The following is a 24900-nucleotide window of genomic DNA, read 5'->3' as shown; positions in this document are numbered from 1 at the left end:
CCAGGACAGGGGCTATGTGGGGACCAGGGCTCCTGGAGGCCAAAAGGAGGGAGGAGTTGATCCAGGACTCTTGAGTTTATTGTAATGGCTTCTTCTTCCTCCCTCTCTTGTTTTCCACTGCAGGTTCAGGCTCTGCACCTGCACCATCTGCCTCAGCCACAAACCCCTTTCAGGCGACACCAACTACCCCCCTTTCGCTCAACCAACTCCGCGTTAGTCCGGTTCTCCCTTTATCCCAGCCCGTGCCCCCGGCCTTTCCTGCCACGGCTCCGATGGTCTCCGTCTCCCCCATGGCCCCTGGGATGCCCTTAGGCTCTGTTTCCTCAATGGTGGGGGTGCAGCCCTTAGGTGCCATTCCGCCCATGGGGCTCCCTGCGATGGGGCTGCCCCCTCAGAGCCTGCCGCCTGCCGGCATGGTCCCCAGCAGCACCTCAGCCTCCGCCATGGGGAGCACCAACCCCTTCTTGCTATAATCAGTGGGACCTTTTTAGCCCTGTGGTGACTACCCCATCACCCCCTTCACCCCCATATCCAAAATTTGCAGCGGGGCCCCTGAGATTCCACCCACAGAGCAGGGCAGCCAGGCTTAGGCAGGAGGGGGATGGATGGAAGGAAGGAAGGAAGGAAGGAAGGAAGGAAGGAAGGAAGGGGAGAGACTTAAGTTCTTACCGTGAGTTTCTCTACCCCCATGTTGGGGTTAGGACAGACTTTCCCCCTTTTGGTTTTGGGGCAGGTGAGTCATTAAGGACACCCTCCCCCCATTGCTCTTCAGGGTGATGGAGAGGATCCAGTTCTGCTACTGAAGCCCAGGTGCCGGTTGTGGCTACTCTCGTTAACTTGCGCTGTGGTTAGGGTGACATCTGATGGGAGGGAAACTAAGTAGCAGCAGAACTGGTGGCAACAGGGGTGGTGTCTTCTCCAAAGGTTTTTTTTTTCTTCTCTCTTTTGTGCCCTGTCCCAGACTTGTCACAGTGCCCGTCCTATTTTGGAAGTAATCATAGATTTAGAATATTTTTATCCTCATCCACACCTTGGTTCATAAATCTCTCTCCTACCTCTGCAGAAGGGGTGCAGAAAGGGAAATAGCCAAATCCCTTCCTCTAGGCCTTCCAAATAAAGTTCCCTTTTAGGGGTGGGGGGGAGACTGCCCTTTAAATTATGGTGTGTGTTTTTTCCCCCTAAACCCTCCCCCCTCCTTCCCTTCCAAATATTGAATACATCTCCATCTCTCTGCCCTTTAGCTGGGACCAGCCTTTCTCTGCTTTTTTTGTGGGGCAGGGGGAAAGGGTAGAAGTGGGGTGAAATCAGCAAAGCCCTTCACTACATTGGGGATGGTTAAGACACTGGGAATATTCGTCTCCTCCATCCCCGGGGCCAAGCAAGATACCACTAATCTGAGGTCAGAGACCAAAGCTGGATCTGGAAAAGGGAGCTGGACCATGGAACCAGGGGCCAGTGCCATGCCTTGTGATTTGCTCTCTGCAGCCTCCCAATCCGAAGAGAACTACCTTTTACAAGCAGCGTGGAACCCCATCGTGCTGTTGCAAGGAGCCTTGAAACAACTGACGCAGCCTACTGGGAAGGGGAAGCCTGGAAGCCATCGAAGGATCAATACTCTAAGAATCTGGAAACTGTCAAAGACGAAACGTCTTGGGGTGAAACTGTTGCAGGGATTGGGGGACTCTCTTGGCCTGCTTCTTGGAAGCCCAGAAGGAGCCAAAAAGCCTCCTGTGGGTTTTGGAACCACAGGACCTAAAGCCAACCCCCACCTCATATTCCCTAACCTGTGGACTACGGCAGGCCCAAAGGAGGACTTTAATGAGAAGTGTTGAGAAAGCAACAGGGAAGGACAAAACCAGCTGTGCACATTGCTTTGAAAGGCACAGGAACAGACACCCACGATCCTCCCTCTCGCCAATGGTGCACATTGCTTTCAAAGGGACGGGGTCGCACACCCACAATCCTCTTGGCTGCACTCTTCACGCAGGTGGCAATCAAATGCAGCCTGGGCCGTCAACTTTCCACACGTGACCTCCTTTTCTCCCCACACTGCAACTTCCTCCTGTGTGGTTTTTGTGCTTCAGTGACTGGCACACCAGAGGCCCAGAGGGACGGGGCCACATTTGACACAAAACAGAGCCCTGCCTTGATCTGGCCAGCACAATGCAAAGAAACCTCAACTACTCTTTAGCCTGGCTGAAGAAGGGAGGGGCGGGGGTTGATGGAGGGCTGCTTCTGCTCTTTCTAGAGCAGCAGCTTCGAGGGCGGGGGTGTCGGAAGGGGAGGGTCAAAGGCCATGTGTGTTTGTGTGTGTGTGTGTGTGCGTGTGTAGCTGCTGTGATTGTCAAATCCTGTTTTATGCTACTGAGGGGGGGGGGTGCTCATTGGCACCCAGGACAATCTTCAAAATCCTTCATTTCTTCTTCCCACCACCAAAAAAAAACAAAAAACTTGCAATTGTGTTTCCTAGTTCTCTCTGCCCCCAAAACCAATCATGCCAGGGAATAATTTCCCACACATCAGTATATTTGAAAAATCATTGTGTCATTATTCAGGGGGACTGGGTTAGGGGAGAGTGATCTTGGCTGTGTGTGACCCTTCCTCTTGGCTCTGTCTTCTTCCCCTCCATCCCCCCTCCCCAGTCCCCAACCTACACTGGTATGCATCAGAAAACTGCTATTAATGAAATGAAATAAATGGAAATTCTTCTATGGCACCCAAACGCTTTGTCCCCCCACTCCAGAGTCTGCTTTTGAGGGAGAAGGGCAGGGCTGGTCTCAGACTGCGGGGAGAGGGTGAGACTCCTTCCATGTAGACCAGCAGTTTTGGCCATGCTGGCTGTGCTGATGGGCCTTTTAATCCCACACATTCTGGAGGGCACAAGGTTGAAGAAGACCGATTCAGACCTTCATTAAACACGCAGCGTTTCTATAAACTGCTCCTCTCCTGGGGTGATAAAGCCCTTGATTCACTTTGAGTTTCCGCTTTTAAAAAATCAAGGAGTGGGGCAGGGCGGTTCAGCTGAGGCTGGAGCACTTTGGAAGGAACTGAAAGCCCCAATCTAAGTGTGTTGGTGTTTGTTGAGGTAAGTGATGTCAGTACCACACATGTCTAAGGACACGAGAACTGTCCCTTTTCCAAAAATGTCTGCTTTTATTAAGATCAACACAAAGGTCCCAAGGAAGTGAGCAAGCTCCTTCCAGACGTCCCTGAAACCTCGATTTTTGTAAGTGCCTTTCATTTAGCCTGGAGCAGGAAAGAGTATATCAACAGACCTGTTGGTCTCCTCTTGAGGGTGGGTGTGTCACTTTTTTGCAAAGGTTTTGTGAGTGTCCTCCATTCCCACTTTTGGCCTCCAAGTATGCTTTTGGCTCTGGGCAACATTGTACTGACTGCCGATTCAATTTTCTTCTGCCCCACCTGTGCTATGGGGTGCTCTGTTTGATCCAGATGGCTGCTCTACAAAGGATATCTCAGTGATGCAGAAGCAAGTGGTGGGTAGGTGGATTTAATTACTATGTCCTATGACTTGGGAGTGATTCAAACCTGAGGGGAAGCAGTGGCTTAAAATGCCCCGAGAGGGCTCCTTGTGTAACAATGAATTGTTCATTCATAAATGGGGTGGTAGTGTAATGAGGAAGCCTTGATTGAGCCCCTTTAGACTCAACCAGAGGAAGGGGGGCTATTCCCATCCTGTTCCCTCTTCAGAACCTCGGCCTTCTGTTCTCTAACCAGGCAGAGCTACAGGGTGCCTAACTCTGCCTTTTATATGCTACCCATTTCCTCCATTTGAGGAGGCCCCTGGTGTACCAGCCATGAAGTAAAATGTGGGAACGTGGACTGAACCAATGTGTGATGTTGGGTGGGATCATCTTTTAATATTTCCTCAATATTTAAAAAAATCTAAGTGATCCGCCCCCCCCCCCCAACCTGTCATCCTGTATGGTACAGTCCATACTGTCTCATATGTTGACTAGAATCAGAGGAGCCAACTGCCCATAGCCTGCATGACAGGGCTACTGTTTCCTCAGCCCTCCCCAGATTCCTTCTTTCCCTAGGAACCAGCACAGGCACAAGCTATCTAAGTGCTGGGCATTTACGAGGTGGCCTTTGCACAAACACTTAGGCTTGCTAAGCCTAAGATGACCAATAACTAGATTCCGAGCAGGTCTGGCCTGAGATTGTTTTGCTGCCCCAAGCCAGGATCCCACATGACATTGGAGAAGGAGCTGGGCCCGAGAGGCTGTGTGTGCTTGTATCCCACCATTGTCTGGCACAAGGCTCATCTCTGCACATGGCTGCTTCCTTGGCAGCCCTGAAAACATTGCCCTCCGCAGCCAATTGGGTTCTTGTTGCCTGCGCTGGTTTCCGTGGTGCTTTAGGATGTCCAGCGTGCTTTGGCTGCAGTCTAAACACAGAAGTGCATAGGCTGACATTTGAATAAATATGTGTAAAGACATTGGGACTGACTTTTGAGTTAATTGTTAATGTGCATCAGAGTTAGTCCGGTCCATCTAGGTCAGTATTGGTGACAATGACTGGCAGTGGCTCTCCAATAATTCAAACAGGAGTTTTTTTCAGCCCTGCTGAAAATTGAACATAGGCCCTTTTGTCTACATAGTCTTTGCAGTAACCCAATAAGAGAGGCCATGTATTATCCTCCCGCAGGTCAGAGGCTGAGAAATGGGCCCTGCCTGAGGCCAGCTGGTGGCTTGTAACGTTTGAACTCAGAACCTTCTGCCTCACAGTTCAAATCCTTAACCACTATCCTACAACAGATCTTGGGTAACACCCTGGCTTCAGAAACAAGGAAGCCCAACACTACACCCAACGTTCACTGCCTTGAAGTCATTGTTGAATCTTTTGCATAACTGCTGTTGTCACCCGCTTGAGAGAACAGATGTGGCAACAGCTACCCGCATTGTGCCATAAGTTGTTGACTCCAATCCTACCGTTTTGTCCACTGAAAGCATAAGCCAAGGGGTCCCCAAACTTTTGGGGCATGCGGGCCTATTTGGCATTTTTAAAGTGTTCTGGGTGCAATTACAAAATGGCTGTGGGGCGGGCGGGGGTGCTGATCACAAAACGTTGGGTGCGTCCTGTGTGTCTGACAAACCAGAGAGAAAGAAAACTCTGGGAGAAAGGACAAGAGAAACAAATAGTTGGATTCACTTGAATAGTGTGTGTGTGGCGAGCCACCTGGAGGCAGCCTGGTGAGGGGACCCCAGGTATAAGCAAATTAGAGGCTGCCTTGTACTGAGCCAGACTTCTAGTCCAGCTAGTTCATGACTGGTAGTGGCTCTCCAGGGTTTCAGATGGGCCTTTCCCAGAGCTACCTGGAAGATGCCAGGGATCCAACTGTGACCTTTTGGGTACAAAGCATGTGTTCTGCCATGAGTTACAGCCCTTCTGTTTTCTCTGCGGTGGCTGGTTTTGAGGGGAAGGGATAATGTCAGCAGGCTCTAGGATGCTAATAGCCTTTAATCCTCTGCCTTAGGCATCCCGCTGTTCCTTCAGGGAAAGACTTGGGAGATGGAGCCTCAGTACTGGGAATAGATTGCCGGGGGCAGGGGGCTTTTGAGCCAAGCATATGTATATGATTTGAGGGCTGGTTCACCCATGCATGATTACATTGGCTTGACTGCTCTTCAGTTACTGGATGAGTCATGACTGGATGTGTGAGCTGTCTCCACTGAAATGTGGTGTTGGTGTTGGTGTGAAGTGATGTGGAAATTCTGATTGCTCTGTTTATGGCTCATTTACACAGCAGTTTGATGCTGCAGTCATCACTTGATGCCCTAAGGAGAAGAGATGTTGCAGGCACAGAACTGATGAAAAATCACCACCACTGTAAATGGTTTAATATTCAGCATCACTGCCCACTGGGTGGGCTTGGGATGTCAAATGCTGGGGGGCTTGGGATGTCAAATGCTGGTGGGTTGGGGATGTTTGCCTCTGGGGAATTGGGGATTTTCACCTCTGGGGGATTTGGGGTATTCACCTCTGGGGGGGTTAGGACAATCTCCTCTGACACCTCAGAGCTCTCTGAACTCTCTGAACTGTCTTTATCATCATCTTCTTGAGACTTGGCCTTTTTTCCTGCCTTCTTTTTACGACGGCGATACCTGTTGTCAAAAGGAGAGGAACTGTAAGCACAGCTTTCCCTAGGGTTCTTCTTCGCTGCTCTGTCCCAGCAGCAAGTAAAATTTGATGGGAAAATAATAATAGGGCTTTGAGTGTTCAAAATGCTTGACATACATGATCTTGTCCTTCTTACAACAACTGTATAAAGTAGGTCCATATAATTATCATCTCCCAAGCTGCAAATAGGGTAGCTGAGAGTGACTTACAAGATGAGTTCATAGCAGGGCCCTGGTTTGAACAAGGATTTTTGAACCAGGATAGCTCACTCCCCCATGCCCCATGTGGAGGTCTTATTGGGCAGTCTCTTGCTCCCAGTCCCAGATATGAGATGTTATGAGTTATCCCATGAAGCTGGTGGGAGATTCAAGACAGATAGAAGGAACTACTACTTCACACAGCACATACATAGTTAAACTATAGAATTCACTACCACAAGGCATAGTGATGGCCACCAATTTGGATGGCTTTAAAAGGGGGTTAGACAAATTCATGAAGGAAAAGACTAACAATGGCTACTAGTCCTTATGGCTATATGCTACCTCTAGAATCAGAGCAGTCTGCCTATGTACACCAGTTGCTGGGGATCATGGGCGGGAGGGTGCTGTTGCACTTGTGTCTTGCTTGTGGGTTTCCTGTGGGCAGCTGGTTGGCCACTGTGTGAACAGAATGCTGGACTAGATGGACCCTTGGTCTGATCTAGCAGGGCTCTTCTTATGCATAGTCAATCTGCATGCACACAAAACTGAGTACCCATGGACTCACCACATGACAGCTCCAGCACCCAGCAAGATCACAAATGTCACCAATACTCCTGCAAGAACATTGGGCCCTGTAGAAAAGGGACAGGATCACCATGCCAATAGAGGTCTAGTGTAAGTGAGAGATTTCCCCTCTGAAACAAGTGCTCATCTCTAGTGTGTTTAAAACAATATTTGTGACAAAGTCCACTCTAGCTTGTCAAAAGCTTTTCTCAACATTCAGATGTGGATGCTGTTACTCAGCATGGTTCAATTGCCTTGAAAGTACTGGGTTGTTTTCTCATGGCTGATTTGTGAACATGTTGGCAAGAACTCTTTGAATTCAAGGTTATGGTAAGAGAGAAGGAGTGCCAGGAGTGGTTTTCTGTCTGGTTCATTTAGGGCAGATATTCTCAAGGCAGGAGGGTAAGTTCCAGGTACTGCCAAAAGTAAGAAAAGTGCAATCTTCACACCTAGGGGCAACCAGATCAAGGAAAAGGGGAAAGAGAAACGTTAGCTGTCATTTACTAAGGGCCAGAATGAAATTATGGCAGAGGGAATATTTATTTTAACTTATTTCCTACCCTTCCTCCAAGGAGCATGGGCAGCATATTTAGTTCTCCCCTCCCATTTTTATCCTTACAATAACCTTGTAAGTTACCTTAGGCTGAGAGAGGGACCAGTCCAACATTGCCCAGCTAGCTTCATAACATGAGCTGAACTCAGGACATCCCAGCCCTAGCCAACCAGTCTATGCCACATGAAAATAGCCCTTTCTTGAAACTTGTCTCAGGTTTTACCCTGCAACCACAGAGGTTGGAAACGTGTTCATTTTAATGCAACAACATTATGGGTTAGGTCAAGTCCCACAGCTTCCCTTGTCCATTCTCTGCAAAGGGGTGTTGAGATATTGGTTGGGTCTAGATTCAGTCATACTTAGAGCAGACCCATTGAAATCAATGGGATTTCCCACTGATTTTTCCATGTCTACTCTTAGGTATGACTAAATCCGGGTCTAACCCTTCTTTGTTTTCATCTGTATCCCACCACTCCTGTAAGGACCTCATGGTGGCATATGTGGGTTTATTCCAATTCATTTGTGCACAACTACCCTTTGAAGCAGGTTAAGCAGAGAGAAAAAAGATTAGCCCAGTGAGAGCATCCAGTGAGTTCTCAGGCTCCAGTTCAAGCCCAGTTCTTTACCCATCATGCCACATTGGCTCTCAGTTTGCACCAACAGGTGCTGGAAGAAATGGAAGTGATGCTGTGGTTGGAGGGGGGAATCTGGGAATAAATATGGGGAAAAAATTACCTGCACATATCATGGGATCATAGCAGGACACTTTGAGAAGCCGGCAGTTTACGCACTGTGCCACTTCATAGGGTTGGTATCGGGACTTGCCTGTGGGAATGTCACAGGGATATTAAGTTGCACCAGGGACCCCTAACCTTTTTGGATCAGTGGGCATATTTTTAATTTTTAGGAAAATAAATATGGCACTGGAAGCCAGCACTTGATTTTGCAGCATTCCAGCCTCCCACTTAATTGTTTTTCACCTTTAAACATTAAATAAAAATCAGGAGGGGCCTGGCAGGCACCAAGAGAGGTGTTTCGGATAGTAACTGGGGATTCTCAGGGAAAGCAGGCAAAAGAGGGAAACCACACAAACCATGGATTGCCTGCACATCTGAAACACAAAGCATGGTTTGAAGTATGATAACACAAACCACAGTTTGGTGTTACATGTGAACCAACCTAACATAATTTGTTGGATCCACACTGGGTCTACTCTTAGTATGACTAAGTCTGGATCCAACCCAATGAATTTCAACTGAAATAACCAGCAAATCCCCCATTTTGGCTTCATAACCATTAATGCAGTTTAGAATTATGTGTATACACAGACATACACACATGACGCCTTTGCAAGATAATATTCATTTCCTCCTAATTTGATTAATCTGGAATTACTCCCCCTCCCATATTTCTGTTTTGGCCCTAAGGTCTGAACACTATAAATCCATACTGTTCACAATCACACCGATGGCAGAGGAGTCTAAAGATGGAACAGGCACATAGATGGCTGTTTAAAGTCTACTGTAATTTTGGGACTCTTTCTATGAATGCTACAGCAGTAGGGCCTACTCTTTTTGCTTCAAAGGCTGTGCATGCAAGAGCAGAATGGGTCAGGGAGATACTTTTCAGCGTCTTATTGGCAGCCTATCCTCAACTGGTATCACATTCCACTCTCTGCCCACACCTCTACTCAAGAATTACTGATGCAATTGTGTACTCAGAAGATACCTATATGTTCTCAGATATGCAATATCTGAGCCTTCCCCCTGGCACCATTCAGATGTGTTGGGCTATAACTTCCATCTCCAGCCAGGGGGTGATAGGAGTTGTAATCCCACACATCTGCCCTAACTGCACCAGACATCTGGACAGTGCCAGGTCAGGGAATCCCACACATCTGGACACTGCCAGGTTGGGGAAGTCTGGTATCTCTATTAGAGAGGTGTGTGCTGTCCTTGACGCTGGTTTGTTAATCCTAACCCTGGAAGGGAGGAAGAGGGGGCAGTTTAGAGCTAGGAGGAATAGGTGTGTCCCGACTTACTGGGATGACCATACACATGCGTGCATACAAGCAAATTGGAAACTTTAAAACACACACACACACACACATATAACATATAGCAGATGGCCAGACAGATGCTCATCTGGATTAGACAGATGGACTCACCGCAGGAAAGGCTGCAGACTGTGTGAGGTGATAACAGAAGAGAGAAAAACAAAGGGATGAATGAGTCTAAGAGAAAGATCCCCATCAAACTTCATTCCCTCCAAGCCAAAGAACTTGTACACTTGTACTGTTGCAGCAGAAACAGCTCCTTTCAAGTTCTGACTGAAACCCAGAGCGGATTCACCATCCCACTGACACTGGAGCCCCCAGCCTCCGCTGCTCTGTTGGCTGATCCTACCCCACCGAACAGGCTACCCCAACCCCCAGTGGCTCAGTGATGCATTCATTTCTCAGTGGCTGGACTGTCCATTTCTCCCAGGAGTCCTGCTGCTGCCACCACTTCTTTTAACCGCTAACCAGATCACACCCTTATTCCCTGTGTTATTTAATCTGGAAGAACTGGTCCCGTGTTCACAGCCTCTCAAAATGGATTAAAATCCCTGCGTTACCAATAAGCAAGTCTGGAAAGGTCACCTCACAAACACAAATGTGGGGCCTTGTGCGTACGGGTGGGTGGGGGACAGGGTTGGTGTCATGGTTCATTATGGTTGGGCCTTTCCCAAGGGCCCACACCATTGACAAAGGCCCCCCCTCTTTGCCATTGCAACCTGCTTGTTCACCTGCCTCTCGCTCTGGCCCGGATGGGGGGGAGGGGGGAGCAGCTGCCCCTGCCTGCTGGCTTCCTGGGTCTCTGCCTGGCATGCAAGCAAGTGGTGGCAATGGTGAGGAAAAGGAGGAGGGAGAGCTGGTAACAATGGTAGTGAAAAAGCAGGCTCACTAAGGGAGGGGACCCATTAAAGGTGTCTCACCCACGGGCCCCAAGAACCTGCAGTCATCCCTGGTGGGGGAAGCTTCTCAAGGTGGGTTGGAGCAGAGGAAATGTACAGGGAAAGGGTTAAGTACCTGCCTGCCAATGAAAGCACTGCTTCTCTGCTTTTCCTGTTTAAAAACGGTTGTTGAGGTGACTCTGCATAAGATCTAGTTTGGCCCTTACACTCTGTAATGAAGAGCTCGTTAAAAATAGCAGTCCAGTGTAATAGCACAGCTTCACATTGCTCTTGATATGGCTGGGCTTGAAGGGTGGCCATGTGCCCGACTTTTCAGAGGACAGCCCTCTATTTGAAGGGTGGTTCAGTCCAAGTCCAGTTTAAAGGTGAAGAACCAGAAGAAAAAGGGAGAAGCAGAGGAGGCCTTGGAGTTGCCCAGCCCCAGTTAGCACCACCAGGAAGCAGGCTGAGCACGCATGCCAGTCACCTGGTCGCTGCCACCAGGGTGAGTTGTATTGTATTTCTATTTAAATGCAGTCATTATTTCTAAATGTGTGTCTAAATAAATATGCAAATGTGATGCAAAGCATTGTCCTCTTTTTTGGTGATGTGTAAGTAACCTCTTTGAAGATTCTGTTCTGTTAGGGCCGTGACTGAGAAGGTTCTGCCCCATTCCATTTCTGTGCCCTTATAGTCCAGAAAACCTGGATTCTTTGCCCCTGGGCACTCCCTCCCTTTCAGCCCATCCACCTATGCATCCTTAAATCAGTAATACCCAGATCTTTTCAGGGAACTAAGATGTCCTGTCTCTGGTTTGAAAGTTGTTGTGGTAATGGCTAGGAACTGAAGGGGCCAGCTGTACTGAGAGAGAAGAGGAAATTTTTTTGGTGTAGCTTTTCTCATTCCTTTCATGGCCTGCTGCAGCTACCAAACTTACTCAAGGCACAGGAGGCCTGTCCACCACTGAATCAGAATGTCTTTGACTGGGTTCACACAACACGCTAACCCATATTCAGTGATTGAGTGTGGATTGTTCGTTGAACCGTGGTTAGCGTGTTGTCTGCACCCAGGACATTTTCCACAGGGTGGCTTGTTAACCATGCAGTGCGGCTTATTTTTCTCGAACAAGCCACGATGAGAAGCCATGGTTTGTTGTTGGGTTATTCAGGGTGGTTAACAAGCCACACTGCATGGCTAACAAACCACCCTGTGGAAAATGTTCTCGGTTCAGACAATACACTAATCCACAGTTCAACAACAACCTACACTCAACCACTGAGTGTGAGTTAGCGTCTTGTTTGAACAGCCCCATGTTTGGAACATTGCTCAGATTTGCATACAGAAGGCCCCTGGTTCAATCCCTAGCATCTCCAAGTACTGCTGGGAAAGACTCGTGCTGAAACCCTAGACAGCCACTGCCAATCAGTGTAGACCAGGAATAGGTAACATATTTGGGTCATGGCATATTTGGCAGTTTGAGAAACTGTCCTGGGCACCATCACAGAATGGCTGCCATGGGAGGCATGACTAATCACAAAGGACAAGTCACCTGCCCAATGAGTACAAGGCAGAGGTGGGCTCTGAGCCCCAACACACTAAACAACACCTTTGCACCCACAGTTTTCAGCACCAACAGAAACCTATGTCTCAGAAATCCCTGCTGCTGGTCAGAAATGTGTAAATTTTTTTAAAACTGAGAGGGGTACGGCACCTTGGTGGACAGCAAGAAAGGTGTCCAGGGGTTCACTGGAGTCTATGTGCACATTGTTGCCTACCCCTGACGCAGACAGTACTAAACTAGATGGACCTTTGATCTGGCTTATAATAAGGCAGCTTCCTGTGTTCCTGCCTCTTTCATCAACACAAACTGAGGAATTTGGGGCTGGGGCTGGGGGAGCAACTTACGTTCCTTCAAAAAGGATTTAGATGCCTCTTCCAATTGCTTGATGAAATTCTGTTTTTCCCACTCTGCTTCCTTCATAAGGCGTTCGTGATCTGTGGATAAAGGGAAGTGGGTTAATAGAAGCCAAGCCTCGTAAGTTCTAGAGAAAGGTGAGAGTCAGGGGCAGATCTAGGGTTCAGTGACACCTGAGATACTGGTGGGGTGGGGGTGGCACCAGGGTTCTGGGGTTATCTAGAAAAAACTGCTGAAATGTTTTGAATATTCCGTATGTGGAACCATTTTTCCCTAACTTCCTAGAAGTTTCTGGACCACTTATAAAATCTCGTGGAACCTTCCAGACTTCCTTCAAACCATATTTTCCTCAAATGTCATAGAATGCTCTTCTTGGTCATGTTTTATTGCATCATTATGAAAATGTACTTGTGTTACTCTTAATGAATGGAAGGGTGTGTGTGCCAAAGACGGTCCTCGCCTGGGATGTCACTTAGTTTCTAGGCCCAAAGCACCCTTCCCCAACCTAGCAACCTGCAAGTGTGTTGCACACATCGCGCTGGGAATTATGGGAGTTGCAATTCAACACATCTGAAGGGCCTCAGGTTGGGGAAGGCTGCCCACGAACGAGAGTCAAGAGAGTGGGGGGGGGGTCTTGAAAGGGCAGGAGAGACTAGTGGGCAAGGGTGAGCTCCCACATATCTGTTTGCCCCTCAGCAATGGCCTAAAATTATGATAATATATTAGTTGCGTGTGTGAAGTGGCAGCACTTCTCCAAGCCCAAGAGTTCAGTTCTCCTGAAATCTCCTCAAAAAGATCTATCTATCTATCTATCTATCTATCTATCATCTATCTTGAAGGTCTATTCAAAAGGTACATTGTTTGTTCTTAAGCAGCCCAACATTGAACCTAAAAAGGGTCCAGCTTTGAGGAAAGCATGAGCTGAGCACTCAAGCATTTTGTGAATGCCCAGTCTGAGTGCTCACAGAAGGCCTGTGGGTGTTCAAAGCCCTCCCGCTGCCCCTTGCCCAAACCTGAAGAACTTACTTTGGGTCAGCAGTAGCAGAGATGGCTGCAGACCATTCCAGAGCCCCAGCAAAGCATGTTTCTGCATTTGCGATGATGGGCCCCCTCATCCCCCAGGTCCAGTCCCAGCACGGCACACACCCTCCAGCACTCTAGAGCACTTGCTGCCCCTTGTCTCCTTCCCCTGCCTGAGGTCAGGAGCTGGGGTACTGGAGCAGGGGAAGGGGGATGTGGCACTTGTCTCAGTTTTGAGGTGGGTTGGGGATTTTGCTCACCTCCGATCTTTTTATCAGCTTTTGCAGAGTGATGCTTACATTTTCGAGCACCCCTAGTTTGATTTCTCGCAACAAACCATTGATTGTGCCTTGACTATTAAGAGAGAGAGAGCCATGAGTATGCACTCGGATGAAGCTGATTGCTGGGAGATTCAGGACAGAGAAAAGGAAGGTCTGCTTCACACAGCACATAGTCAAAGTATGGAATTCGCTGCCACAAGATGTAGTGGCCGCCAATTTGGATGGCGTTAAAACTAGACAGCATAGTAAGAAGCAGAGACATCACCTTGCCGACAAAAGTCCGTCTAATCAAAGCTATGGTTTTCCTAGTAGTAATGTATGGCTGTGAGAGCTGGACTGTAAGGAAGGCTGAGCACCGAAGAATTGATGCTTTCGAACTGTGGTGCTGGAGAAGACTCTTACGAGTGCCCTGGACTGCAAGGAGATCAAATCAGTCCGTCCTAAAGGAAATCAACCCTGAGTGCTCATTGGAAGGACAGATACTGAAGCTGAAGCTCAAATATTTTGGCCACCTAATGCGAAGAGAAAACTCTCTGGAAAAGACCCTGATGCTGGGAAAGACTGAAGGCCAAAGGAGAAGGGGACGGCAGAGGATGAGATGGCTAGATAGCATCACGGATGCAATGAATATGAACTTGAGCACGCTCCGGGAGAGAGCGGAGGACAGGAAGGCCTGGCGTGCTATGGTCCATGGGGTCACGAAGAGTCGGACACGACTGAACGACTGAACAAAAAGACAAATTCATGGAGGAGACTGCTATCAATGGCTACTAGTCCCGATGGGTGGGAAAGCTAATACCCTGGAAGTCAGAAACAGAATTCAAAGTGATCTTGATAGACTGGAGCGCTGGGCAGAAAACAACAGAATGACATTTAATAGGGAGAAATGCCAAGTTCTGCACCTAGGAAAAAGAAACCAAATGCACAGTTACAAGATGGGGGATACTTGGCTCAACAATATTACATGCGAGAAGGATCTTGGAATTGTTGTCGATCACAAGCTGAATATGAGCCAACAATGTGATGTGGCTGCAAAAAAGGCCAATGCTCTTTTGGGCTGCATTAATAGAAGTATAGCTTCCAAATCCCATGAACTACTAGTTCCCCTCTACTTGGCACTGGTTAGACCTCATCTTGAGTACTGTGTCCAGTCCTAGGCACTACACTTTAAGAAGGATGCAGACAAGCTGGAGAGCGTTCAGAGGAGGGCAACAAAGATGATCAGGGGACTGGAAACAAAGCCCTGTGAAGAGAGACTGAAAGAACTGGGCATGTTTAGCCTTGAGAAGAAAAGACTGAGGGGAGATCTGATAGTGCTCTTCAAGTCCTTGAAAGGTTGTCAAAGAGAGGAAGGCCAGGATCTCTTCTCGGTCATCCCAGAGTGCAGGATGCGGAATCATGGGCTCAAGTTACAGGATGCCAGATTCAGGCTGAATATCAGGAAAAACCTCCTGAATGTTAGAGCAATACGACAATGGAACCAATGACCTAGGGAGGTAGTGGGCTCTCCCACACTGGAGGCATTCAAGATGATGCTGGACAGCCATCTGCCAGGGATGCTTTGACTTAGATTCCCGTATTGAGCATTCCTGTATTGAGCGCTGTATTGAGTTGGACTTGATGGTCTTATAGGCCCCTTCCAACCCTACTGTTCTATGATTCTATGATGGCTATATGCTACCTCCAGTATCAGAGGCAGTATGCCTATGTAGACCAGTTGCCGGGGAACATGGGCAGGAGGGTGCTGTTGCACTCAAGTCCTCGGGGGTTTCCTTCAGGCAGCTGTGTGAACAGAATGCTGGACTAGATGGACCCTCAGTCTGATCCAGCAGGGCTCTTCTTATGTTCTTATGAAGGGCAGTGATGGAGCTGGATAAGGAAGGGGAGAGGGCTGTAGCTCAGTGGTAGAGCATCTGCTTTTCATATAGAAGGTTCCAGGTTCAATCCCCAGCATCTCCAGGTAGGGCTTGAAAAATTCACACCTGAAACCCTGAAGAGCTGCTGCCAATCAGTGTTGACAATCTGAGGCTAGATGGTCTGACTCAGTATAAGGCAGCTTCTTACGTTCCTATGGATTTCATGTTGATCTGGAGCTCCCATAATCCTGTTCTGGAACTCTTAAGCTCATTAGTTAATGTGGATGAAACCTAGCGTGGCCATGTGTCCTGCTTTACAGAGGATATTCCTCTCTTTGAAGGGCAGTCCAATCCAAGTTCAGTTTCAAGATAAAGACCCATCAGAAGAAGAGCGAGGCAGGGGCGGCCTTGAAGTTGCCCATCAGCAGTTCGCACCTGGACAGCAGACTGAGCAGGCATACAGCTTGCCTGGTCACCGTCATCTCCCACTATGGTTAGATTTATTAAATTTGTATTTAAACTGTAGTAATTATTTCTAAATTTGCATCTAGAAATATAAACTAGCACTTGCAAACTGTACGCAAATGCATGCCCTCTTGGTTCTTTTTTGGTGATGTGTAAGCAGCCACTCTAGTGAAACCCTGCCTCTGCACCCCACTGTTGAGAAAACCATAACCGTTTGCTGGGATTCTGTATTTTTCCTTTCTTGTCCAGTTTGAACAGGAGCATTCCAAAATAATACATGTACATTTCCTGAAAATGATACAGATTACTCAACGACGAGTTTGTCAGAAAGCGTTTTGGGGACAGGAGGTACAATAGCCATCTACAGGTTCCTGCTACCTGATAATAGTTGTGCTGCCAATGTCTGGAAAGAAAGGAACAGGTCAGCTCCTACCTTTCCCATTTTTCTGAATAATCTGTCCAAGGCGAAGGAAGAGATTTCCACCCTCGCGCTCCATATGCTCCCGTTCTGCAGACACAAAAGCAGACAAAACAAGGCCTTGAGGTCCTTGGCTCATCCTCTCTTCTGAGCACATTCTGTAGAACACGTTGGACTTAATTTGATGATTGATCTGTCTGTTTCAGCCTTCCCCAAGCATGGCTCAATGGCCATGCTGGCTTGGGATGATGGGAGTTGTAGTCCAACATATCTGGAGGTGCCTGGTTGGGGAAGGCTGGTCAATTTAATTCAGGGGTGGGGAATTTGTGGTCCTCCAGATGTAGTTTGACTCAAACTCCCATCAGCTCTGGCCCAGTATGGCCAATGGTTGGGGGTCATGGGAGTTGTAGTCCAACACCATCTGGAGGGCCACTAGTTCCCAACCTCAGATTAACGTTTGTGTGCTCAGATCACCCATGCTGGACTTTAGGACTGAGAAAGTGTGAGGGCGACCTGGCATCCAGGTAGCGCTGTTGAAAGGAAGGACTGCATCACATACCTAACTGGAGGAACCTTTATTCATGTAGATTTTGTCTGCTAAGGGCCTTTGCGCATGTGATATGGAATCCCTGAGCATGTCTGAAGGGTTTGGGATGGCATCTCTGATACACCCAGTTTACCGAGGACACTAGCCTGGCCAGATGGGAGGATGTTTTTGCTCATGCTAAGAATACACCCTGAAATGTGTCTGATGTTTCCCTTAAGCTGCATGTTTCACTGGAAAATCAGCAATGACAAAAAGCGCTGTCTTTTAAAGCCCTAAACAGCTTGGGAGCAGGTGACCGTCAAGACCACCTTCTCCCACAAGGTTCTCCAGCTGAACCTTAAACTCATCTTCAGAGGCCCTGCTCTGAGTGCCGCAGCCGGATGAGCTGAGGTGGGTGACTTCTAGTAAGAGGGCCTTTTTGATGGTGGCACCCCAGTTATGGACCAGCCTTGTCAGAAAGGCTAACTTGATGCCATCTTTATAACAATTTCAGCACTGGGGCTGACCTCTTTATTCATCCAGACCTTTTAAGGAATGTATAGTTTTTATTGTTCTATATTGTGTTTCAATATAAATTGAAATGCAATATAAAACAAGGTGCTCTCCAGATGTGTTGGAATACAGCTTCCATCATCCCCAGCTAGCATGTTGGTGCCAGGTTGTGGGAGGGCACTGTGTTAGGGAAGGCTGTTGTATTTTAATGTTGCATTTGTGAGCTCAAGTTAAGGGACAGCTATATAAATACAGTAAGTAAGGTTGCAATCCTATGCACACTTACCTGGGAGAAAATCCCATTAAACTCAGTGGGGCTAACTTCTGAGTTAACATGCATATGATTGCACTGTACGTAAATGTATTTATTAGTGATACTTATATACAGCTTAATATAATAAAATAGCTAAGCGATTCACATATAATATTAAAAATCAAATTTAAACACACTATTAAAAACAATTCCAACTACATTTCCAATACAAAACAATAGAAGGAACAGTAAAATGGAGCAGCATATGATTAACTGCAATTAATTACAAGCCAAAGAAAGCCTGGGTGCAAAAGTTTGAAACATATCACATTTTCTGCCTCCCGACCTACACCGGGGGAGGGGGTGTCAGAGGGTGGGTGCTGCCACCAAGAAGCCCCCCCCTTTGATATATAACATAGTGACAGTAGCTGCAGCTTCCAAACCAGCTACAAAAGGCTCCTTATTTATTTATTTATTCATTAATTCCTTCATTCCTTCATTTCATTTCATTTCTATACCGCCCAATAGCCAAAGCTCTCCGGGCAGTTCACAAAAATTAAAACCAAACAACACACAATAAAACAATTTAAAATATATAGAACATTAAAACCACAATATAACAATACAACCACAATAAAACCTAGCAGCAGTACAGGAGTTTAAAATACAGATTTAAAACAGCAAAGCTAAAAGTTTAGAATGCTAAAATGCCTGGGAAAATAAAAAGGTCTTCACCTGGCACTGAAAGGAATACCATGTAGGTGCCAGGCGAACCTCACTAGGGAGCTCATTCCAGAGCCGGGGTGCCACAGCAGAAAAAGCCCTCCTCCTAGTAGCCACCCGCCTCACTTCCTTTGGCAGGGGCTCGCAGAGAAGGGCTGCTGACGATGATCTTAAGGTCCAGGCAGGCACATATGGGAGGAGGCAATCCTTCAGATAAGGTGGCCCCAAGCCGTTAAGGGCTTTAAATGTTAATAGCAGCACTTCGATTCGGGCCCGGAAATGGACTGGCAGCCAGTGCAGCTGAAAAAGTACTGGCGTAATATGAGCTCACAGGCCAGTCCCTGTTAACAATCGTGCTGCCCTATTTTGGACCAGCTGAAGTTTCCGGACCGTTTTCAAAGGCAGCCCCACATATAACACATTGCAGTAATCCAGATGAGAAGTTATCAGAGCATGGGTAACTGTAGCTAGGCTATCTCTGTCCAGATAAGGGCATAGTCGGTATACCAGCCTAAGCTGATAAAAAGTGCTCCGTGCCACTGAGTTCACCTGTGCCTCAAGTGACAGTTTTGGATCCAAGAGCACCCCCAAACTACGAACGTGATCCTTTAGGGGGAGTGCAACCCCCTCCAGAACAGGTTGAATATCAGCTAGCCGGGCAGACGAACCACCCACTAACAGTACCTCCGTCTTGTCTGGATTGAGTTTCCGTTTATTGGCCCTCATCCAGTCCATTACCATGCCCAGGCACTGATTCAGAACAGCCACTGCCTCACCTGGTTTTGATAAGAAAGAGAGGTAGAGCTGGGTGTCATCCGCATATTGATGGCACCTCAGCCCACACCTCTGGATAACCTCCCGCAGCAGTTTCATGTAGATGTTAAACAGCATAGGGGATAAAATAGAGTCCTGTGGAACCCCTTGGCACAATTGCCATGGCACAGAGCAATAATCTCCCAGCACCACCTTCTGGAATTGGCCATCCAAGTAGGAGCGGAACCACTGTAGTGCAGTGCCTCCAACTCCCAACCCAGACAACCTATCCAGAAGGATACCGTGGTCGATGGTATCGAAAGCCGCTGAGAGGTCCGGAAGAATCAACAGGGTCGCACTCCCCCTTTCCCTCTCCTGGCAGAGGTCATCCTCTGAAGGCACACTTGAAGGAGTTGAAGGCACACTTGGAAGAAACTGATTATCTAGACCCATTTCAGTCAGGCTTCAGGCTTGGGCATGGGACAGAAACGGCCTTGGTCGCCTTGGTGGATGATATGAGGAGGGGTCTGGATAGGGGTGAATGCTCCTTCCTTGTTCTCCTCGACCTCTCAGCGGCTTTTGATACCGTTGACCACGGTATCCTCCTGGACCGCCTGGAGGGGTTGGGCATTGGAGACACCGTATTGCAGTGGTTCCGGTCCTTCCTCTCCAGCAGGTACCAGAGGGTAGCACTGGGAGAGGAGGTTTCGGACCTGTGGCCACTCACTTGTGGGGTGCCACAGGGTTCCATGCTCTCCCCCATGCTATTTAACATCTATGTGAAGCCGCTGGGGGCTATCATCAGGAGGTTTGGGGTGCGGTGTCATCAAAATGCGGATGACACGCAGCTCTACCTATCGTTCAAATCTTCACCAAGGTTGGCCGTAGAATCCCTGTCCAAATGTCTGGAGACGGTGAGTGGCTGGATTGGGAGGAATAAGCTGAAGCTGAACCCTGACAAGACCAAGGTACTTTTGGTGGGAGACAAGAGGAGGCTGGGGGATGTTGACCTGGTGTTGAATGGGGTACGGCTACCCTTGAAAGACCAGGTCCGCAGCCTGGGGGTCATTTTGGACTCCCAGCTGTCCATGGAGGCTCAGGTGTCAGCTGTGAGCTGGACAGCGCTGTATCAACTCCATCTGATACGACGGCTGCGCCCCTTCCTTCCCGACCATCTGCTCCCATCGGTAGTACATGCCCTGGTCTCCTCTCGTTTAGACTACTGTAATGCGCTCTACGTGGGGTTACCCTTGAAGACGGTTCGGAAGCTGCAGCTGGTACAGAACATGGTGGCTCGCCTGATTAAAGGCAGCCGCTGGTGAGGTCACATCACTCCAGTGCTGAAGGAGTTGCACTGGTTACCAGTTGTTTTCCAGGCCAAATTCAAGGTTTGGTTTTGACCTTTAAAACCCTATATGGTTCCGGCCCAGCCTATCTTAAGGAGCGCCTCCAGCAACACCAGACAGGCCGCTTAACAAGATCAGCCTCGGATGGCCTTCTGTCTGTCCCATCAGCCAGGACAGCTAGACTGGTGGGGACGAGGGAAAGGGCCTTTTCTGTGGTGGCCCCCACTCTGTGGAACTCCCTCTCTAGGGAACTCCGCCATGCCCCCTCTTTAATGAGCTTCCATCGTGCATTAAAAACGTGGTTGTTCAGGCAGGCATTTGGGGTGGGTTAGGGTATTTTAGAAAATGTTTTTACTGTAGAATTTTATTGTTTTAAATTGTTTTATTGTACGCTGTACATCGCCCAGAGTGGCTGGGTGACCCGCCAGATGGGTGATTCATAAATTTAATAATAAATAATAAAATAAAAAAATCCCACAGGGCGACCAAGGCTCCTTCACACAGAGCTTTTATCCTGCAATTGAGATTGCTCCTTCATGGAAGTTTAAGGGCTCCTTACGTGAGCCGTGACCCTCCAGGGCGTCTCCTGCACTAAATGCCCTTTGTTCTGTTTTTAAATAGATCACAGGTAATGAGCTATCAAATTACCCCGTTGTGTTCTGCTTGAGTTCCCTCCGTGAAAAGAGGAAAAGTGCAAGAAGAGGAGCGAGATCAATGAAAGCTAATGGAAGACTCAGATACGTTGTGTTCTGCTTGAGTTCCATCCGTGAAAAGAGGAAAAGTGCAAGAAGAGGAGCGAGATCAATGAAAGCTAATGGAAGACTCGGATACGGGGATGAGGAGGGGAAAGGGGAGGGGGGAAAGGAAGCGCATGTAAAGGCAATCAGTTGTGATCCTGCATTTAAAACGGAAGCAGAAAGCCCAGGATTTTAGGCTGGTGCAGAGATGCCCAAAGGCAGCCCCACCTAGAGAGCATTACAGTAGTCTAATTGTGAGGTTACCAGTGCATGAATCACCACGGCTAGACTGTCCCTATCCAGGAATAGGCATAGTGGGTGCACCAACTGAAGGTGATAATGGGCATTCCAGGCCACTGAGGTGACCTGGGCCTCCAGTGTCAAAGATGGAGCACCCCCAAACTACATTCCTGCTCCTTCAGAGGGAGTGCAACCCCATCCAAAACAGGCAAACAGCCCAGTTCCCAGACCTGGGAACTGCGCACCCATAGGGTGTCTGTCTTATCAGGGTTCTGTTTCAGTGTAGTAGCTCTCTTGCAAGCCATAACTGCATCCAGGCACCAGTTCAGAATGTGCACGGCCTCTCACGATTCAGATGAGCATGTAGACAGCTTGTTTGCCATTACTGATCTCATTGAGGAACCCCTGCTAAGCTTCTGGGGACACCAAGGGTTCCTAAGCACCCTGTTGAATAAACACTGCTGTAAATGATGCTCTGTGGGGGCACTGTTGTGAGATGCACTGCACATAGGATGGACAAGTGCACTGGCATAACCTGATGGTGGGGAAGTGGGAACCAAGTCTGCTAAGATGTAGGAGTTCCATATGTGGGTTTGCATGACTGGTGTGTGGGGTTCTCACAAGGGAGAAGACAAGCCTTCAACACTCTTTCACATAATCCATTCCACCCACACACCTGTAACTTTATCCAAGAGTGTCCTGCTACCCATCTCTTCCCACCCACACCGCAGGCAGTGACAACGAAGAAATCTCTGTGTGTGGATTTTACAAGGGAAGGATTTCATATTACACTCAGGATCCGGGGCTCAAAGGCGCAGAGGCAAATGCTCTTCCCTTCAGTCATTCAAGTTTTAACAAAACAGCTTTGTTCCTTTATCATGGTATAGCAGCTCTTGCTTCCTCAGAAGCTGAATGGCCTCTGTCTGGGATTCTCGATTGGCTGGAAGACATCCATCAGCCTACTGAACCTCTTTCTGCCTGAGGGCTGAATTAAATTTCACTCTTGGGGGCCACATTCCAGTGGTGGGTGGAGCCAAAATTTTAAAAAAATACCAGCATATTTTAGCTTAAAGCTCTTAGTGCCCGTAACTAAGGGCTTCTCCACATCAGGTTTTTCCTCCTGCAACTTTATGGAGGCTTCTGCTTCCGGATTTTTTGCAGGATTAAGATGGGCTCCTTCACACACATTTCCTGGTTTTTTCTTTCTTTCAGAGGATTGCTTTAATCTGCAAATTCTATATGTTTCATTATATAGCCACTAGATGGTGCTGTTGTTATAGTGTCACGTCCACTTTACATGGACAAATTTGAACTTTTTATTACCTCATTATTTTTGTTTCAAATAAAGCTGCAGAAATTATCTGTAAGCATGGGAGAGGCGCTGGAGGTTGACGACGCTACGTAAAGGACCCGCAAACTTCCGTGAGTAACAAATCTCAATTGTAGGATAAAAGCCCTAAGCCTTAGGAGAAGCATTTCAACCTTTCAGAATGGGGAAAAAACTGCATGAAAGCTGGGAAACTGCCAAATGATTGGTGCTCGGGAGAAAGGGGGTGGGCCAGGAAAAGGAGGCATAACCATCTGGGGGACCCTAGGAAGCCAGATTTGACCTTCAGGTGGGCCAGATTTGGCTCGCAGGCTTAAGGTTCTATACCCCTGCCTCATATAAACCTACTGTTTTGTGGCAGTCCCTTTGCTGGACGGTTCTCTTTGTATCTTTGCCATCTGCTCCGCACTGCCTAATCCTAATGCTCCTGCAAGTGGCCTCTGTCTGTTGGTGGTTTCCCTACCTATGGATGGATTGGCTGGATATTGGTTCCTAGCCCGGTACTGTCTAAAGTTAATAAATTGGATCCAGATTTAGTCATACTTAAGAGTAGGCCCATTGAAACAAATGGTACTTAAGTGAGTCACTACTAATTTAAATCACATTTATTTCAGTAGGCCTGCTCTAAGTATGATTATGTCTGGATCTGACCCAATATTAATAACTGACAGCAGAATAGACTGTTCTGCCCCAAACTAGATACTGCCCTCTACGGCCTATGGGCATCTCTACACCAGCCTAAAATCCTGCATTTAAAATGGGGCTTTCTTCCATTTTAAATGCAGGATGACAACAACTCCCCTTTTCACCCACTTCCGTTCCCCCCTCCCCTTTCCCCCTCCTTCTCCCTGTATCTGAGTCTTCCATTATCTTTCATTGATCTCGCTCCTCTTCTTGCCGCTTTTCCTCTTTTTGCGGAGGGAACTCAAGCGGAACACAACAGGGTAATTTGATAGCTCATTTTCTGCGATCTATTTAAAAATGGAACAAAGTGTATTTAGTGCAGGAGATGCCCTGGAGATTCACAGCAACATGTAAAGAGCCCGCAAACTTTCATGAAGGAGCAATTTCAAGATAAAAGCTCCATGTGAAGAAAGCCTACATCTTGGTGTATACCTTCCCAATGCTCAGGATCTTACCAGCTGAACTTCAGAAAAGTGTGGACATATCTTAATATCAACATTTACATTATTAATCAACTAATTTTTTTTACATCTTTCCAAAAATCAAGCTTAGTTATATTAGGTTTTCTTAATTCTCAGATTCCTCCCCCACCCCATGCCAACCACACACAATCACTGCAATTAAATTGTTAAAATATTCTGAGTTAGGGTGGCCATGTGTCATTCTTTACAAAGGACTGTCTTGTCCAGTTCCAGTTTAAAGATAATGAACCATAAGAACTGTTGCCCATCAAGGGTTAGTGCCTGGACAGGTAGGCACACAGGTCACCTGGACACAGTCTTCAGCGCTATGGTGAAATGGACTGTATTTCTACTTAGATTATTATAATCATTTGCATCTATGCCTATAAATTAACATATATAGATTTTATGTGCAAATTGTGGCCCTCTTTTTGGGTGATGCATTTCCTCTTTTTTGGAAATTCCTAAGTGGCCAACCTATGCAGACTTCTCATACTCAAACATCAGATTTCTATGGTATCAAGCTCAGGTTTTTCCATCAATAGATTTTCAGACTCCTGCCACCCCCTCTGTGCACAATTCAGATGTCTGCATATCAGAAACAGCAGGGTGGGGGAGTAGGTTGTGGGTGTGTGCTTTGAGGTTCTGAAACAGGCACTTTGCAGTCAGGCGAAGTTCCTTCTTAATATCTGAGGGACCTTGCTTGGCCCTTCTTCCTCCCTTAATTCTGTACCCAGAAATCCTCTGCCATAGGAGGCAAGGTCTCCAGCGCTCCCCAGGAAAAGCTTCCCCAACTTGTCTGTGGCCTCTGAGTCCTGACCAAGCAGCAGATATGCATCGTAGCCAAAGTACACGACAGCGTCCGGCCAGCAACGGAGGCACGTGCCAGTCAGTTGTACTGGCAGGGCCCAAGTCAGAAATCCTAGCAGAGACGCTTTAGCCATGGAAACCAGAACAAAGGCACCACTTCCTGTCCAGCCCCTGACACTG

The 24900-nt window shown here is 47.7% G+C and overlaps 2 protein-coding genes across 8 annotated transcripts in view; one reads left to right on the top strand and one right to left on the bottom strand.

The window, feature by feature from the left end:
- The window catches only part of EPN1 (epsin 1), a 36094-nt gene extending 33637 nt beyond the window's left edge, over window positions 1–2457 (top strand). For 6 of the 7 annotated variants that reach the window (XM_084805701.1, XM_084805698.1, XM_084805696.1 and 3 more), the window contains one exon: window positions 124–2457. In XM_084805701.1, coding sequence (XP_084661827.1) covers window positions 124–473 — 350 coding nt within the window. In that variant the 3' untranslated portion in view covers window positions 474–2457. The remainder of the gene's footprint in view (window positions 1–123) is intronic. The other variant, XM_084805700.1, reaches the window with a different exon arrangement.
- Window positions 2458–5846: 3389 nt separating this feature from the next.
- TEX51 (testis expressed 51) lies at window positions 5847–24856 on the bottom strand. The gene is made up of 7 exons (XM_084805707.1): window positions 24644–24856; window positions 16363–16437; window positions 12298–12387; window positions 9626–9643; window positions 8194–8283; window positions 6907–6973; window positions 5847–6125 (listed from the first exon to the last, which is right to left on the bottom strand). Exons 1-7 carry the CDS (start codon window positions 24852–24854, stop codon window positions 5873–5875), a joined length of 804 nt encoding a protein of 267 aa, XP_084661833.1. The 5' UTR covers window positions 24855–24856; the 3' UTR covers window positions 5847–5872.
- Window positions 24857–24900: the final 44 nt, after the last annotated feature.

Source organism: Heloderma suspectum, chromosome 6, assembly GCF_057233095.1.
Source record: "Heloderma suspectum isolate Gila_16-S chromosome 6, 16-S_ref, whole genome shotgun sequence".
NCBI classification, from domain to species: Eukaryota; Metazoa; Chordata; class Lepidosauria; order Squamata; family Helodermatidae; genus Heloderma; species Heloderma suspectum.
This window is presented reverse-complemented; position numbering and strand designations above follow the sequence as displayed.